The 18,793-nt window shown below is 41.4% G+C and overlaps 1 protein-coding gene across 4 annotated transcripts; it reads right to left on the bottom strand.

Moving 5' to 3' along the window:
* Positions 1 to 471: 471 nt before the first annotated feature.
* Positions 472 to 18,793, bottom strand: rhoab (ras homolog gene family, member Ab). Of its 4 annotated transcripts, none has more exons than XM_044212170.1 (6): positions 18,637 to 18,781; positions 18,020 to 18,075; positions 9,616 to 9,776; positions 8,150 to 8,270; positions 4,118 to 4,248; positions 472 to 3,469 (listed from the first exon to the last, which is right to left on the bottom strand). In XM_044212170.1, exons 3-6 carry the CDS (start codon positions 9,769 to 9,771, stop codon positions 3,296 to 3,298), a joined length of 582 nt encoding a protein of 193 aa, XP_044068105.1. In that variant the 5' UTR covers positions 9,772 to 9,776; positions 18,020 to 18,075; positions 18,637 to 18,781; the 3' UTR covers positions 472 to 3,295. The 4 variants fall into 4 exon arrangements, with proteins under 4 accessions (XP_044068105.1, XP_044068104.1, XP_044068102.1 ...); XM_044212169.1 differs by having other exon boundaries at positions 9,616 to 9,773; positions 18,637 to 18,780; XM_044212167.1 differs by lacking the exon at positions 18,020 to 18,075 and having other exon boundaries at positions 18,637 to 18,793.

The raw sequence follows: 18,793 nt of genomic DNA, 5'->3' as shown, positions 1-18,793 counted from the left end.
CTGAGACTAACTAGTTTACTGCTACTTCCACTAACTCACTGGAAGTTACACCCATAATTTTTACAGTAGCACCCCCAAGAATAAGATGGATACAAACTTGTCAAAATTGTAACCCACACACACGTCAAATTACATCTATTGCCACCTATTTAATCTTAGGCTTTCTATCCCACAAAAGGGGCTCGGCCATGACGTTTTGCTAAGTAACCGGTCTGATGTATGTTTTGGACAGAATTCAGAGTAGATTCAAACCATTTAATTTGTCTCTCAAAATTCACTTTATTTCTTAACCGTTTTCTAAATAATTCTTCACATTTTGTCAGTTAATGTGTTACTGTTACTTGTGTGTCATGTTCAACCTGGAGACACAAATAAACCCACCAGTTCATGAAACGACCAATCCATCACTTCATTCAAATGTCATGTGTACTGATTAAATGCCCCCTGAGACCACAACGAATAGGAGCTGGGTGTTCTATAAAGTAATTTATTACACAAACCAAAGCCAGTTTACAAATACAGTTTCCAGTCTTGTGCGTGTGTATTGTCTAGTATGAACAAACCCACATTTCATATTTACAGACATTGCATACAGCTTGGTTTTCCTGTCCTGGTTTACATCACTGCCTCAGCATCCAAAATTAGGATTTAAAAATACAATAAAAAGTAGAAATAAAAATTATTTGTACATAAGGAGATTCATTGTTTTTTCCTTTTGTCTTTTCAGCCAAGTTTGTGTTCAAAAACAAAAGAGCCAGCATGTGGTCTAGCGACGCTCTAGACAGGCAGCCGAGAGGCCAGCCTTTCTCCTGACTGCCTAACAACAGAATTTGGCAGGGATGATTGATGTGTCTGTACAACCAATTGTTGCAGAAAAATTCAGGTAACGCACATAAGAATAGACTAAAGCAATGACACATAAGCAGTCTCCTAATCTTCCACCTCCTATTTTAAATACTGACAGACAACATATTTATGACTTTTTTTTAAAGCAGGAAATAAAAGAATAAAAAAAACAACACAAGACCAGGCTTCTCTCCCTGTAGGCCAGGAAGAAGAACAGGCGCGTACAACAATTTCAAGAGAACCTGAATCTGGCAGTAAAACACACATAAGAGTCAGGGAAAGCTGATAAATCCCAAATGTGACTGGCTTACCATTTTTAGAGTGGAAAGAACTAAAAAAAAAAAAAAAATACCCACAAATGTTCAACATACAGCAGATAATTCTCAGTCTGCTAGTTAGTGATGTAGATTACCAGCATATTTAACCCCTAAATCTATCCGGCTGCCCAACCTGACAATTCTGGCATTACCATGCAAAGTATTCTGGAAAAAAGGTCATGTCATGTGTCTGTTGTTTTTTTTTTTGTTGTTTTTTTAAGTTTAACTGTTAAAGAATATGGCAGGTACCAACAGTTAACCAGTAAAAGGCAGACATGTATATGGTGGATAACATGGTATATCCTAGGCACCTTTTCCCCCCTCAACATGAACTAGTTCCGGTTTTTGTACAGTTGACCTTTATACATGCCTACACAAATAAAATGAATAGTCGTTCATCCCAAATACAGAAATCAGTGGTGTGGCATGTAAACACAACCCTCTCCTCTCCTTGTCCTTTGTCCTGGTCTAAAACCATGCACCAGCAGTCAGCAATGTGGAACAGAAAGGGATGGGAGCTGAGCCATGGCAGTTTGCTCAGGTTGTACTATGCAGGGCAGGAAGTCATCCAGTGGGACCACAATTCACCTGCCACTTCCACTGATTCAGTCCAAAGAACGTTTTTAATGTTAAAGAAACTTCAGGTGATAGCTGAGTAGACAAACCAACCCCAGTAAAGAGTCACCAGCATGTGGATAGCTTTAATGTCCAGCACACCACACTGAGGGCATCACAATGCTGCTCCTCTGGAAGTTAAGTAAACTTTACACTGCCCTCTACAACACTGCTATGGTAAGATACCTAATATTTAAAGCAGCAACTGGAATACAGGTGGCGATCAGAGCCACTCTGAATTACAGATCAGATGATGCACAGGAAGTAGTTTTACTTTAAAAACCAGCATTGAGGGCAATTTTCTTCAATCTTTTTTCAATTCAAACTGCGCACTAGTTGCAGTTTATCTGCAAATAATAGAGCATCCACTATTAGGTGGCTGTAACAGCTCATCTCAGAAAGAATAAGGCTCAATGTGTTTGTCACTGTGAGTCTGTAAGCACAGGATTAACCACAGTGAGAGACTAAACAGCACTGAGCTGGACATGTGAGCATTTAGCTCCACGCCTCTAATACGACACATACGACCCGAGCACCTGACAGCACATGACCACAACACTGTGGATACAACAACCGTCTCAAGACAAACTTTTCTAAAATGTCTTCTTTTACAACAGAAATATCTTTTTGTACTTGAATTGAACTGCAAGCTATCAACCTGGAACCTGTTTAAATCCCCACATTGAGGAGCACTTGATTAATAGTTTACTGTTGATTTGTTTACTTTTGGGGCTGTTCAAATAACCTGCCCAGGTAACTACAGCGTATAACAAGTAAGCTGGAAAAACTATGAAAACTTTAAGTTTTGCTCTGGTTTGGTGTATACAGTCTCATCATGGTCACACCCATGTACTGCACTTCATTCTTCTCATCCCCTTTACCTGTCCAACTTCACACCACCTTAGCCCTAATTCCAGGTATGAACACCTGGGGATAAACACTTCACTGGTGGCCATCCATTTACAGTGGTACTCATTTACTGTGCTGTCTGTTTGCCTCCATTCAGCTGTCAAGTCATCAAGGCAGGAAACTAAACCTTTTTTTGTTATCCACACTGAACAGTCACTGGAACATCCCATTATTCACCAGAAAACAATCAGTTTTACCAGTTCACAAGATTTTTTTTTTTTTTTTTTTTTTTTTTTAGAAAGGACCAGGATCTCCTAATGGTCTTTATCAGGCTGTGGCTAGTTGAAAAGACAAAATGTACCAGCATTTGGCTGGTGGAAATTTCCCACCTTGATAGTAAACCCACAGGTAAAGAGCCCAATGGTTTACAATGGTAGTCATTTACTGTGCAACCTCCTCCCCCAGCCACCCACCCACCCGTCCCTCTCCATCAAAGCTTCCCAAATCCAAGTCCCACAACAGTCCAATGAAAAGCCATTTTACAGCGGTAGTCATTTACTGTACTCTTTTCTTCCCCTCCCTCCCATCTAGTAATCCCTCGATCCCTCCCAAGTCCTAGCCCCAGGTACAGTACCCCAGGGTGAAAACTGTCCAAATATGTTGCCATTTTACAGCAGTACACATTTATTGCTCTTCTTGCCACGGCGGGCCTGCAGTGCTGCCCTGGTGGCCATCTCGAACACCTCCCGCACACCGTCCTTGGTCTTAGCAGAGCACTCCATGTAACCGAATGCTGCAATCCGGCCGGCCATGTCCCGGCCCTCCTCTGACTTCACTGGCTCCTATTGGATGAAGAGAAAACCAAGAATTTAGGTTAGGAACACATTCAATGTACCCCTGCATATTAAAGTCTAGAAAATACTAGCTAATAAAGCTAACTAATACTATTAATGCCAGTGAAAGCTGTGATATTTACACATTTTACTAAATGCTTTGTACTTCACTGATAGATATAGTTAAGGGGAAAGGGTATTTGTAAGCCTAGATGCACGGTAATAGTATAAGGTGGTATTTTATGCCCATCTGTGTGCATGACAAACACAGTCATGCATTTGTCTGTTTTATTTTGATAAACATGGAAATTGTGGAAATATATAAATTGTTTAATATGCATAAAATACACCTTACACCCACATTATTGTTTAATGTAATTGGTTGGCATGACATTTTAGTGCCTAATGGACCGGTCTACACACAATTTCAGGTTCCTCAGTGTCATTATTTGAAGTGCACCACCTTAATAAGCCCGTCTAAACGTGATTGGTCACAACATGCCCCCAACATTCACTCACAAGAACCCCTTCAGTAGAATACCCAAATGGTAATAGATCTCTATTTATTAAAAAAAAAATAAATAAAATAAAAATAAAAAAAGACAGGTCTAAATGGTAATTTGAGCCAAGAAAAAAAAAACTTTAAAAAAAAGGTACCTGCTTCATCTTGGCCAGCTCTCGGCGTGTGTGCTCATCATTGCGCAGATCTTTCTTGTTTCCTACCAGGATGATGGGAACATTGGGACAGAAGTGTTTGACCTCTGGGGTCCACTTCTCTGGAATGTTTTCTGTGAAGGAAAAAGACCAGAGAAGGAAGGAACAGATCAATAATCATCAGATTAGATCTTGTCAGATTTTCTGTGTATGTACGAGGTAATTTTGGTTGTCAGACTAAAATTCAATGCATGACCCATTACAATAGAGGTAATGAATCTATACTATAAAACCAGTATTGGCATATTTTTCAGTGCTATGTGTACTGCACTAAGCCCATTCTTGCCCTGTGATAGTGGAGTGGTTTATCTTTTTGTGCCTCTGTATACATCTCACTTAAAAAAGGAGAAACAGGAAATGGCTATAACTAAGTATAATCCCACAAATTCATAGGAAATGCTGGTACTATTTATTTTTGCTTCAGCTGAAAAACCACAAATTGACAATGGAAAATGTGAGTCACTATTAACACACACACACACACATATATATACACAAAAAAAAAAAAAAACTTCATCCTTCACCCTCCGCGGGTGGTCTCATCCTTCGAGCTCGGGTCCTCTACCAGAGGCCTGGGAGCTTGAGGGTTCTGCACAGTATCTTTGCTGTTCCTAGTACTGCACTTTTCTGGACCAAGATGTCTGGTGTTCTTCCAGGGATCTGCTGTAGCCACTCCTCCAGTTTGGGGGTCACTGCCCCGAGTGCTCCGATGACCACGGGCACCACTGTCGCCTTCACCTTCCAAGCCTTCTCCAGCTCTTCTGAGCCCTTGGTATTTTTCTAGTTTCTCATGTTCCTTTTTCCTGTTGTTGCCATCACTAGGTATTGCCACGTCAACCACAACGGCTTTCCTCTGCTGTTTGTCCACCACCATGATGTCTGGTTGGTTCGCCATTACCATTCTGTCAGTCTGAATCTGGAAGTCCCACAGGATCTTGGCTCGGTCGTTCTCTACCACCTTTGGAGGTGTTTCCCACTTTGACCTTGGGGTTTCCAGTCCATACTCCCTGCAGATGTTCCTGTACACTATGCCAGCCACTTGGTTATGGCGCTCCATGTATGCTTTCCCTGCAAGCATCTTACACCCTGCAGTTATGTGCTGGATTGTCTCAGGGGCCTCTTTGCACAGCCTACACCTTGGGTCTTGTCTGGTGTGGTAGATCTGGGCCTCTATTGCTCTGGTGCACAGAGCCTGCTCCTGTGCAGCCATGATGAGTGCCTCTGTGCTGTCCTTCAGTCCGGCCCGCTCTAGCCATTGGTAGGATTTCTTGATATCAGCCACTTGAGTTATGTTCCGGTGGTACATCCCATGTAGGGGTTTGTCCTCCCATGATGGTTCCTCCTCCAGCACCTCTTCCTCTGTTCCCCATTGCCTGAGACATTCCCTGAGCACGCCATCTGTTGGGGCCTTATCTTTGATTTACTTGTGGATCTTGGATGTTTCATCCTGGATAGCGGCTCTCACACTCACTAGTCCACGGCTGCCTTCCGTACGGCTAGCGTACAGTCTCAGGGTGCTGGATTTGGGATGGAACCCTCCATGCATGGTGAGGAGCTTTCGTGTCTTAACGTCTGTGTTCTGTATCTCTTCCTTGGCCACCTTAATTTTCCTGTAGGGTATCTGATCACTGGCAGGGCGTAGCTGTTTACTGCCTGGGCCTTGTTCTTGCCATTGAGCTGACTTCTTAGGACTTGCTTTACTCGGAGGTATTTGGCAGTTGCTGTTTTCCTTGTTACCTCTTCCTGGTTGCCATTTGCCTGTGGTATTCCAAGGTACTTGTAACCATCCTCAATGTCTGCTATTGTTCCTTCTGGGAGTGAGACCCCTTCTGTGTGGAGTACCTTTCCTCTCTTCGTCACCATTCGACTACACTTCTCAAGCCTGAATGACATCCCAATGTCAGATGTAGATCCTGGTGGTGTGGATCAGTGAGTCGATGTCCCACTCACTCTTAGCATATAGCTTGATGTCATCCATGTAGCGGAGGTGACTGATGGTGGCCCTATTCCTGAGTCGGTATCCATAGCCAGTCTTGTTGATTATTTGGCTGAGGGGATTCAGACCTATGCAGAACAGCAGCGGGGACAGAGCGTCTCCTTGGTATATGCCACATTTGATGGATACTTGTGCAAGTGGCTTGCCATAGGTTTTCCACAGCCTCATCAAGTTTGCAATGAAGTCTCTTAGAGTCCTGTTGATGTTGTACATCTCCAAGCATTCAGTGATCCGTGTGTGGCATTGAGTCATATGCTTTCTTGTAATCAATCCAGGCAGTGCACAGGTTGGTGTCGGGTTCTGCAGTCTTGGGTGACTGTTCTGTCAACCAGGAGTTGGTGTTTGGCTCCTCTGGTTCTTTTGCCGATCCCCTTCTGTGCTTTGCTCGTGTATTGATCCATGTGCCCACTTATCTTAGCCGCGATGATGCCTGACATGAGCTTCCATGTTGTGGAGAGACAGGTTATTGGCTGATAGTTGGACGGGACTGTACCCTTTGCGGGATCCTTCAGGAACAGGATTGTACGCCCTTCAGTAAGCCATTCAGGGTGCGTCCCATCCCTTAGCAGCTGGTTCATTTGTGCTGCTAGGCGCTTGTAGAGTGCAGTGAGCTTCTTTAGCCAGTAGGTGTGGATCCTGTCAGGGCCCGGTGCTGTCCAGTTTTTCATACCTGAGACTCTTTCTTGGATGTCTGCCACTGTGGTGGTGACTGGATTCTGTTCAGGGAGGTTGCTGTGGTCCTCTCTCAGAGCCACCAGCCACTGTGCTGCTCTCTCTCCCATATACTTTTCCAGTATTGTTCAGTTTCCAGCCTTGGTGGGTCTGCTCTGCTGTTATTACCCTGCCATTGAGCGTACACTTTTGCAGGTTGAGTTGCGAACAGCCAGTTTATTCTTCTGGCTTCATTATCTCTCGTGTACCTCTTTAGGCGGCTAGCCAAGGCTTGGACCCTTTGTTTGGCAGTTTCGAGTGCTTCAGGTATGGGCATCTGGTTGTACCTCTGTACCCTTGTTTTCTCATTGCACCTCTCTCGGCTTCTGTCAGTTGGCTCACTTCTCCCCGTGCCTCCTTGATTTTAGCCTCCAGGCTTCGTTTCCATGGTGGGTATTGTTTCTCATGGCTCCCATGGTTGCTCTTATAGCCAAGCATCTCGAGGGATGCGATAACAAGGCTCTGTTGGAATGCTACTACTCCAGTAACCCTAGTCAGAGGGGCTACATGCGAAGGATGTGTGATGAATGGTTACTTCGAAACCCACAATCAAGGCTTAGAGCGAAGCAATTAGTAGCTCAGTGTTCCAAAATTCGGTGATGGCAACATCAGGAAAAAGGAACATGAGAAACTAGAGAAATACCAAGGGCTCAGAGAAGAGCTGGAGAAGGGGTGGAAGGTGAAGGCGACAGTGGTCATCGGAGCAGTGACCCCCAAACTGGAGGAGTGGCTACAGCAGATCCCTGGAAGAACACCAGACATCTCAGTCCAGAAAAGTGCAGTACTAGGAACAGCAAAGATATTGCGCAGAACCCTCAAGCTCCCAGGCCTCTGGTCTGGACCTGAGCTCGAAGGATGAGACCACCCGCGGAGGTGTGTATAATGTGAACTCTCTCTCTCGTTTTTTTTTTTTTTTTTTATATATATATATATATATATATATATATATATATATATATATATATATATATATATATATATATATATATATATATATATATATATATATATATGAGATAGATAGATAACACACAATAAGCATTTGTTTTATTACAATAATTTGTCTCAGTGTGTGTTGGTGTGCATGTGCAAATGTAAGCAATTCCTCTACAAGTGGTATTAAGAGTCACAACAGGATGAACATATAATCTACAGACCCGAGAAATTCTTTCTTCTTATGAAAACGGAAAGATGTGGGAGTGCATAGGAAAGATGTGGTATTTTATGTCATGCTTGAATGTGTATAGTTGTGTGTGGTTTGTACTCACCCAAGCTGTCAGGACTGTCTATGGAGAAGCACATGAGGATGACGTCAGTGTCTGGATAAGAGAGGGGTCTCAGCCTGTCATAGTCCTCCTGACCTGCAGTGTCCCAGAGAGCCAACTCCACCTGACACACACACAGAGTGGGTAGAGAGGGCAGGGAGAAGGACAAAGGAAAAGAGCAGAGGAAGGGGGGATAAAAAGGGAAGGAGAGTGGAGAATGTCCATTCTGATCAACAGAACTTTCACACTGAAGCCAGCAAATAAATGATAATAAACAAGGACCGCAGGCCTTGTCCTGACAAGGAACTACAAAAGGACAGATTTATTTTCTTATTCCACAGGGATAAATTAGTGCATCATAATAGTAAAAGAATTATACCTAAAAACCTTTTATGTGCAAATCATTTAATACAAGTGTCAAATTAGCAACAGAAAAACACATATTTTGTATTTGTTCATCCCTAATAAATACACTGGCACATAGCACTTAAGCCCTAAGAGTACAAAATGTGACAGTGACAAAAGCTAAATGGGTGAAGGAAACCAGATCGAGACATCTAGAATGACACTTGAGAAGTAGCTCAGTCCTCCACAGTAGCACAGAGGTTTAGAAATAGAGACTATGTCCAAGAATCCCATTAACCCAGAATGAGGTTGTGAGGGTTTGACTGATGAGTTGGGCTGGGTGCTGCAGTTATCCAGAGTGGCACACATACAGTACATCATGAACCTAGAAGTCACAAGCAGTCTAACTCCAGAAGACAATGGATTACAATGGATTTTTACAAGTATTAAACACAATTCTAACCCTATCATGTGCAGATTTTTTGACAAAAGGGTTATCTGAATCAGGCTGAACACTATCATCAATGTGTCCATCTGTATCCACTTAGGATGTGTAGGCATTGCTATACAATGAAATAGATAACTAGACCCCTGGTTAGTCTGTGTTAGCATAGCAATTGACTGTATTTTAGCTAAAACACAGACTCACACCTGAAAGAAGACCTAGAAACACCTAGAAATATTTTGACAATTCATTTGAAGGCCTGTGACTAAGCACAAACAAAGTAATCTGTAGAAAAAGACCAGACTTAGCAGATGTCTGGTGCAAAGGGAAGATGTGAAAAGTTTTATCAACACTTGCTCACTGCCCTGAAGGTAGAACTAAAGTGTTGAGCATGATTAAGTACCCAGGGAACAAAATTAGCCCTGATACCAGAACAAAAACCATTGCTGAGACTAAAAGAGGCAGGGATTTGTTGTGACAGGATAGATTGATTTAAAATATTCATCTTAGAGGGATTAAATGGCATTTCTTCACCAAGGAAAACAGTCACTTAATAAGGTGGTAGAGCTTTGGATGTGACTCAGGTTTGGATCAATCCATCTATCCTGAGGCACCACTCTTACATGAGATTAAATGGGAAACAAGGATAGCAGTAACACAATCGCTACAATTGTCTCACCTGTTTGCCATCCACCTCTATGTCAGCAACGTAGTTCTCAAACACGGTGGGGACGTAGACCTCAGGGAACTGGTCTTTGCTGAAGACAATCAGAAGGCAGGTCTTCCCACAAGCTCCATCCCCCACTATCACCAGCTTCTTACGGATGGCTGCCATCCCTGCTGGAAGACACAGAGGATGACGTAGAGTTTATGATCAAGGAGCCACAGGAAAAGCATGACATGAAGCAGAATCAGAAGTGCAACTTTTACAGCAGAGCATTTGACTATTGAAAGCCATCCATATTTGTGATTGTTGGGGGAAATACACAACAAACTGTAAAAATAAAAAAATGTGTTTGCTAAGACCTGTGTTTGCTAAACATAAATTGCTATCAAACAGGACACCAAGATTTCTTGCAACAGGCTTGATATGTTGTGACAGGTTACCAGTAGATGGCAGTATTTATTTAGTGATGTGTTGGGGCCCAATAACAAGGATTTCAGTTTTATTTGAGTTGAAGAAAATTTTATCAACATCCAATTTTTTATGTCAGACAGGCAGTCCTGCAGAGAAATTAGCGGGCTTGACAGAGGGGTACAACTGTGTGTCATCCGCATAACAATGAAAAGAAACCCCATGTCTGCGGATGACATCACCCAAGGGAAGCATGTATAAGAAGAACATAAGTGGTCCCAGAATTTAACCTTGAGGCACACCGTACTTGATATGGGAAAAGGATGACATGAAGTTATTAATGCTGACACAGAATTTCCTATTGGATAGATGAGAACCAGTCCAGTGCAGTGCCAGGGATTTTCCACCCAGTGCCTCAGTCTATCTAAAAGAATGCCATGATCAATTGTGTCATGATGGAAACCGAAGACAGCGCAACTGTGTTTCTGACTCAGGCGCTCTCAGCTCCGGCGTTACAGTAAATGCACATACACATACAGATAGACAGAGACTCCTTCCTTTATAGTTAGATTTATTTGTGGCACGACTTCATTGAATAGAAGTGCTCTGTTGCATGTGCAAAGTTGAAGTCATCCAACCCCTTGGCACAATTTGCAATTCTCATCAACCTTGTCACCTTTTCCCTCAGTGAGGCAGCTTTTCAGGGCTGATTGCATCCTGTTATGGAGCGAGAAGAAGCATCTTTTGAATCTCGTGCCAAGTCACATGACCACTCAGTGAATCTCTCAATGACTGCGGAGGTAAAACCAAACTTTTGCATAATGTAAGTTTATATTTAAAGTTGTCTTTGCAACATATCTTATAGGTCACACAATATTAGGCTATTAATGAATTTATTTGGTATATTGCCCACCGGACATTTTGATATTTTCATCTGTCGGACAACTACACGTTGACACCGGCAAAAAGCCGGCATGTGCTGGCTGAACTATGAAATAACTTGACTGCTGGCACATTGCTGTAAAAAAATATTATACTGCTAAAATTTGTTTCAATCTTACATAGGCCTTGAATAAGAAGATGGTCTCTGGCCCCAAACAGTCCGTCTTCCTTCCCCTTGTTTTTGTCAATGCATCTGTTTAAATGAGACTGTCATTTTCAGCTACTAAACTGTGTGCTGCCTACTTTTCTGATGAAAAGCCAGCCTTTTTCTAAACACCAGCACATTTGGACATACTTCCCCAGTAACATGTTCCCACACAAGACACTTGTTGTGACCCAAGATGACTAAAAAAGGCACTATACAAGTACAGTCCATTTACCAAAAATACATTTTAAGAGTTACCTTTTTTTGTCAGTTCCCATACACATTGGTAATTTTTTTTTTTACATATGTAAACAGGAATAAAAAGTGCAGATAAATGTTTTTAATGGACTTACATTTAGTGAAAGGTAGCTCTTCTTTGGTTATATTACAGTGATGTTGCTAGGTATGCATCCTGCGTCTCTGACGCAGGAAACTCCACCCTATGCACCCTATTTTTTCCCTGGCAATGCTACAGTGTGAACAACAAATCTGTGTTGAAATCATAGAAATAAATAAAAGAAACCTCAAAGTCAAAAAAAAAATAAATTTTGTAATTTTGTATCACACTGCAGCCTCTCACCAGCTCTCTGCTGAGGCGCGGTGGAAATTACTTGAGTTGAAGACAACTACACTAGTTACTGTAAGTGCAATAAAACATGTGTAAGTAAAAAAAACAAAAAACAACAATACTTTATCAATATACCTGTTCCAAAATCATAAACAAGTAAACATGTAGAAAGCAATATTTTAATCTGCTCTCATTCACGGCCACTGTGTTTTACACAAGCACAGCGTGCTAGCTCGGCTAATAGTGAATTGTTACAAACAAGCAAAAATTAAAGCTATCTGTATGTAGTTAACTATTATTTTGCCACGTATCTTCAAATTTGGCAAATTCTTGTAAACTTACTGCTGGCTGAGACAAACCAGCCCCTCCTCCCTCTACCAGCAGTAACTTACCTGTAGGTAGTAAATCACAGCAGCAGCAGAGGAAGGAGGACAGGAGGAAGGACTGAGAATGCCTGATGTCGGTGTTCTTCATTCTTTCTAAACTTCACTCAGTAAAATCATATTCCTTACGTCAAAATACTGACATTTTATATTTGTTTCCAGTGAGATATTGAGTTTATATAGTGACTTTGCTGTTGTAAAAATTACTGCTGCTGCTGTAACATTTAGTTATATTTAAAAAATTCTAATCCTGTTCTGAATTCTATTTAAATATATTTTTAAAAAGCTATTATTTAGTAATGAAAAAGAACCAAGCTTGTGCTGCTCGACATCATTTCAACTACAATATAGCGTACAGAGACCGGTAGAGGTGGAGAGAAATGTCTATGCTGGTGCAGGTCACTAAATCAGAGTCTTTCGAGTGGGTGGCGGGTGGATGTTTTTCCCCCCAATTTAAAAAAATACAAAAATAAATCAAACCTGCTAAATTACAGGCACACCAATGCGACGAATGAAAACGCTTAGTCGCATTTGACAGATTTTTGGTCGCAACCAAAATGGTCGCACCCTGGAGCCTCCGTCTCTTACTGCACACACACTGGCTTGCCACACATCTTTCTGTTTCTCTCTCCCTGTATGTATCTGCTCCGTTGACTTTCTTCGCCAGCAGTATGTTTTATATAGTCACCCAAAAAACAACTCATGTTTTGGATTTTTTTCACCCGCGATTCCATTTTCACAACAGCAGGTGAGCTGCGTGTGGATGAGGACTGTTGTTAATTATGTAGCCTATCGAAACCAACGTGGTACTGAATGACATCAGCACCTTACAAGCTTTCACAAACAACATAAAAATGGCCTGTATTAAACAGGAGACTCTCTCTGTGCGTTTCTCTGCAGAGCATGTGCGATTGTCAGTAGACCGCATAAGAGGGGTAGAGCAAGGGGAGATTGTCCACTAGTCAATCGATTGCAGATGACGCCGTTCTCTTGGACAAATGAAAATATTTTTAAATTAAAAAAAAAAAAAAAAAAAAAAAAAAAAAAACAGCGCTAAAATGGGTCACCAAATATACTTTACCGGCCGTTAACATACCAGGGCCCAAGGAAAGTCTATGGGTGGGAAACACTGCAACCAATTTGAAATCTAACTATTCCTTTTCTAAAATCCAGATATTTTCCAGTGAATGTTCACCGAAAACTGGAACCATGAGCTGTATCCATGTATCTTGGGCTGTTGCTAATGTTAGTCATATCTGCCTGACAAATTTACAGACTTCTCAAGCATTGGAAGGGGCGCGATGTGTGAAGTGATATAACACCAATTACAGCCTGCAACCACATTATGGTTGATGTTCAAACGGTCTTCTTTTGGTGCATAGATTTACAATGTTTACGTACGTCAAGAAAAGGTTGGTTATGCAAGCTATGTTAATGGCCTCAGTAACAACAAATTGAGTGCACGTCAGATGTACTCCCCTGAATTATAATCCTGATAGATAATAAAAGGACCAGACTACATGTGCACATCTCCGCCCCACCAACAATTAACCAACAAGAGATGAAATTAAGAGAAACAAAAGATAAGGAGAGAGGCGAGGATAACCCCAACAGAATCAAATTAACAGAGAAGGAATGATACAAAGATAGCAGCAGGGAACACTCCTGTGATAAACACTGTCATTGAAAATAGAAAGATGAGGCTGGCAGCAGGGGCAAGCCTTCTAGTCAAGTTTGTGATTCACTTCGTCAACTGACTTTCCCAACAGGAATGTTTGATTCATGCTTCACACACTGAGCCAGCACTGGTTTTGTTCCTTTTGAAAAACTGATGCTCTTATTTTGACCAAGCAGCTCCTCCAACTCTCCTTAGCTACATAACTGAATAAGCCACACAAATTGTTAAACAAAGACAATTTTTCATATGTCTGGTCTTTCAATCTAGTCTCCAATTTTGGGATGCTAAGCATCCTGTAAACGGTCATCCCATCAAACTAAAACAGCCAATATATTTGACAGCAGGCCTGCCAGTAACACCCACTCATGTGTCCACATAACCAGCTTTCATCAAAAAAAAAAAAAAAAAACTATGTCTTGGCTGATCAATCAAGTGTTAAGTGAAACATTATTCTTTCTGCTTGTGTGACACAGCTTTAAATGTATTATTAATGGTTACTGTGTGCTTGATGATTTATCAGCCTGTCCTTTAAAAACCCCACACGGAAGAGTTGCATCTAAAAGCCTGTGTGTGTTTGTCAGGACATACCCAACGCAGTCTTCAGCATAGAAAATTAGCCCCAGCTTAATGATGGTTGGCAGCTGATGAATATTTCAGTTTGACAGAAACCTGGAAGGTGTTTTTCTTCCACCTGACATGCATTTCTGTGGGTGGTGAAATTTTGTACAATTCCATTAGTGTGAAAGGAACACAGTAATGGGGCTCTTGAAATTAAAAGTCAGCCAGATTGATCATATTGCTAATTGAAGCAGTCTTCAGACTGACAGGACAAATTGCCACTACGCCTGTCGCAATTACTACATGATTGCCTGATCATGATTATTTGAGCTGACCACGATCATTTTGCATAATCGATAGATTCTACCATCACGAGAAGTTTTGCAGTCAGATATTTAGTCACATTTGCTTCTATTCTTAATATAACAGCTCTGGGGAACATTGTGCACGTTACGTTGCTTAATTTCAGTATGTTTAAATGCAGTTTAGAATTGTTGTATGATGTATTAGATACCAGCTTCCTTCAGGCCACATGTCGAAGTGTCATTGGGCAAGACACTGAACCCCAAATCCCAAGGGCTGTGCCTCAGGTTTGAGAGTGTGTGTGAATGGTTAGTTAGTTCTTTGAACTGATGAGCAGTTAGCACCTGCCATCAGTGTATGAATGTATGCATGGGGTAAATGTGATATGTCGTGTCATTATTTATTTGACAAATGCCTTTTTGTTGCATAAAAACACCTCAGGCAAACCTTTTTAGCGACTGTGTAAATTTTATCAAATTGTCACTTCCACAGTTCTACAGTTTTTAGGTTGGATTAGATCATTTACACAAAATGCTTGGATAGAAACATAGCTGTGTTTCCCCGTTGCATATTAACTTCTGAAAATAAAATCAAACGAACTTCTACATTAATTAAACTGTCTTGAAACTTTTTTTAGAACAAGCTATTCAAAATAAATCTATGTGAAGCAGAGCGAGAGGTGAAACATTGTTTCAGAACGTGCCGTGTGCAAACTATGAGAACATTAATTGACACTCCTTTGCCAACGACCGCATAATTTAGTTGAGCAGCCGTTGAAATTAACATGGATTTACGCCTAGTTGCAAAGCCAAACACAACAGCACCACCGTGTGGCATAAAATTAACTGAAAAAGGCAATTTAATCATTAATCGCAATCATTTATATGACAATAAATTGTCAACTAAATTTCATGATTGAGACCGCCCTAATTGCCACCATGATCCATTCAATCCACCTGTGTAATCATTAATGCCAGTGAGACAACGTAAATAGTTTAGGGCTGGGCGATGTGACTTATAAATAACCTTGATATTTTTAGGATATGCCACAATATTCGATATATGTCTTGATATACACATTCTCTAAAATAATATACCGTAAATTCTCGTATTCTCGTCGTAAATAGTGCGAACATATGATGATCTTATAGAATATGATGCATTGCTGTATACTAAACTACCCAACAGCATGTAAAGCAGTGAGATTATCCAGAAACATCATATATAATAGTAAACCACTGACAGTGACCATTTTACTGCGCAATGAGTACTTGCAGAACTTTTACAGTGGAGTATTTTCATAGTGCGGTTGGTATTAGTACTTTTGCTTAACTAATGGACCTGAATACTTCTTCCACCTCTGGTTAGCACACCCACTACACCTGCGCTACTGGTCAAGTCCCCTTTAAGGAAGGTTGCCTTTTGGATAACCAGCGCCGTTGTTGTGAAAGTGAGCCTTTCCCTTACATTACTTCAGTCAGCCATTAAGTGTGTAGATGAACGCAGGTTGCAGTATAATAGTTACCGGATGGCAGTGTGTTGTGCTTGCTGCCACAGAAAATAAATAAAAAGGCCCTGTTTATGTAACGGTGCTACAATGTCTTCTTGTACTCTTCGTAGCATAGTTGCTACAGACTGAACAGCTAGCTACTCAGCAGCTTCGAATCAAGGTAAAATAGGTTAAAACCAGAGGGCTCCAAATTAGGTTTTGGAGTTGTGGAGCTGGAACCGCGGGTAGAGTAATCAGAATGATCAGACGATTGATCGCGTTTTCTCTTGTGGTTTTTTTGCCACCACAGCGGGGGGAAAAAAAAATCACTCATAAAAAGTTAGCTGTTAACTTGCTAGTGGTTCACAGTCAGACCAACTGCTGCGAAGAGCAGAGGACGCCGTAGTAACATTACATAAACAGGGACTATTTATTTATTTTCTGTGCTATCAATCCCAACACACAGCCTTTCAGTAACTATTGTACTGAAACCTGAGCTTATCTACACACGTTATGACTGACCTCAGCAGCAACCAGCAGAAACACTGAAAACTCAAATACGAATATGGTCATCTGCTACATCACACATTAGTTAATATTCAAATATATTCGATATATCGCCCAGCCCTAAAATAGCTTAAATAAATGGACCATTATGATGAGCAACTGCTGCACAGGAAAACACTGCTAATACAAACTGCTGATAAATATTTAAAATGACCTGTTAGGAGAAAGGAGACAAAGTACTGCTGGGACACAATGAGGATTAGAAGATGCTCACAAAAAAAACCCAACCACCTCTTTAGCACAAACCCCTGAAAAACAAACAAAAAGCACAACACAGAAAGACTATGTACTTAATATGCTTACTTGATCATTACTATCAGTCAGACAAATTGCAGTCAGTCTTAAGCTTGTCTTTATCATCCAACTGACGTATTGGAAAGAAGCCATTAGGAGACTTTTTTGGCCAAATTTATCTATTGGTCATTTAATGAAATTGGATATCAGTCCGTCATGTCACCTTCCACCATTTTCCCCCAGAGAAACAGCTGTTTTGTACTTTAATACAATGTTGGCCCAACTTCAAACACTTGTACTGGTTTGTTGCTTGGTTTTCACTGTATTGACTATTTCACTTGTGCCTGTAGCTACAAGGCAAAAAATAAGTAAATAAACTCCACTCGCTCCCTGTTTGTACATCCCGGCTTCCGTAGCAGCTCTTCTTCTCTGTTCCTGTGGCAGCTGGACTTCCTCTCCTCACCTCTTGCTGTCGCTGTCTCTCATATGTGTAGAACAATTGATGAGGAGAGACTAGACTGCTCAAGGCGCTGCGGCGCAATTCTTTCTATTAGTGCTAGGGGCGGCATCTTTCCCTTCATTATAAAGTACCATTTTAGTCAGGGTGAAATTTACAAGAAATGTGTCTGCCAGCTTGACAATCAATTACATTACTGCTTTTTGTCCCCAACACCATATCACGGGTCTCTAGCTTTGATATACTTTGTATGAAAAACAACTCACACCCACAATATTGTCACACCATCAATAACTATTGATAATAAAAATTATGATGATAGATCATTTTGGTAGTATCATACAGACCTAGGTGGTCAAATATTTTACACTTATATAGCTGGTTAGAAAATTGACTAGTGTGTAGTCTACTAACCAACTCACAGAAAAAGTTGTGGTCTTGCCTGTGAGAGCTCCCAGTGTTTAGTCAAACATTGTTTTTAAACCAGCTAGCCACTGGGTGGGTCACCAGAAAGATGGCGTCATCACAGAGGCAACAGATGGCTAGTGTGTCCGCAGTGAAAAATGGGTGGGTGGCCCCTTCCCAAACTAAACACCAAGCGAGACCCACACATATAATACACGACTTTTCTGAGGCGATGACAAAACCTCATGTCAGAAAAGCGTAAAACTTAAAATCACGTACCGTAATAAGTAGAGACGGTGTAACGTTACTCTGTGGTCACTGGCGTGTTCTAAAACCTACAAAACGACAACATACGGTTGTTGAAAGAAAGTACATCGGTGGTTTATTTGATCCTTATAGTGTTTAGCATGTTAACGGAAAATTAACATCTAATTATCACTAGCAGCCATTCATGAAGTGACGATGAGCCTGTGAGAAGCCGCCTGGTCAGCCGAGGCAAGTCAGGAAAAAAAGCCTCATTGTTTGGCTAACGTTACGGCTGGATCATGAATCTAGGCCAGTCTTTACGGATTGGTTTATAAGCATTACTATAAGTTTTCGCAGTTTAGCGACAGCCCTCGGTAGAGTGTGCCCAAGGTGTTTCGGTCACAGTAGTTCCTACAGTGATAATACAGCAGTTTCTCCTCAGCACAACTGTGGGGCAATTGCGGAAGCGGCATTGGTTGAGGGGAAAGCTAACATAGCTACCGTTAGCTAATCTCGCTAGCTTTTAGCTTTGATACCACGGCCTCTAAAAGCTCCGGACAACTTTTAAAATACTCCTGTCTGCTTTTAAACTAAACAATACAAATAAAGTAGCGCTTCATAATTGTCTGGTATTCGAGAAAGTAGTTTACCTGCAGTTTATGTGGCTAGCAGTCGGATTTTTCAGTATTTCCCGGGGCAGATTTGCTTTGCCGACCAGTGTAGTCGTTCGCTGCTTCCTCCCGTCTCAATCTGATACAATGAATTGCTTCACGGGAGCGCGCCACCAGGGTTTGTAGTTTGTAGCTG

Source organism: Siniperca chuatsi, linkage group LG10, assembly GCF_020085105.1.
Source record: "Siniperca chuatsi isolate FFG_IHB_CAS linkage group LG10, ASM2008510v1, whole genome shotgun sequence".
Taxonomy (NCBI): Eukaryota; Metazoa; Chordata; class Actinopteri; order Centrarchiformes; family Sinipercidae; genus Siniperca; species Siniperca chuatsi.
The sequence above is the reverse complement of the archived record's forward strand: the minus strand, read 5'-3'. Positions and strand labels throughout refer to the sequence as shown.

What these genes read in the sequence shown, in the direction of transcription:
- rhoab (XM_044212167.1), bottom strand. Translation starts at nt 9,771, where the DNA reads ATGGCAGCCATCCGTAAGAAGCTGGTGATAGTGGGGGATGGAGCTTGT. An exon ending in AGACAGTCCTGACAGCTTGG is followed by an intron (nt 4,249 to 8,149) that starts GTGAGTACAAAC and finishes TTTCCTTCACAG; the next exon opens with AAAACATTCCAGAGAAGTGG. An exon ending in AGCTGGCCAAGATGAAGCAG is followed by an intron (nt 3,470 to 4,117) that starts GTACCTTTTTTT and finishes TTCATCCAATAG; the next exon opens with GAGCCAGTGAAGTCAGAGGA.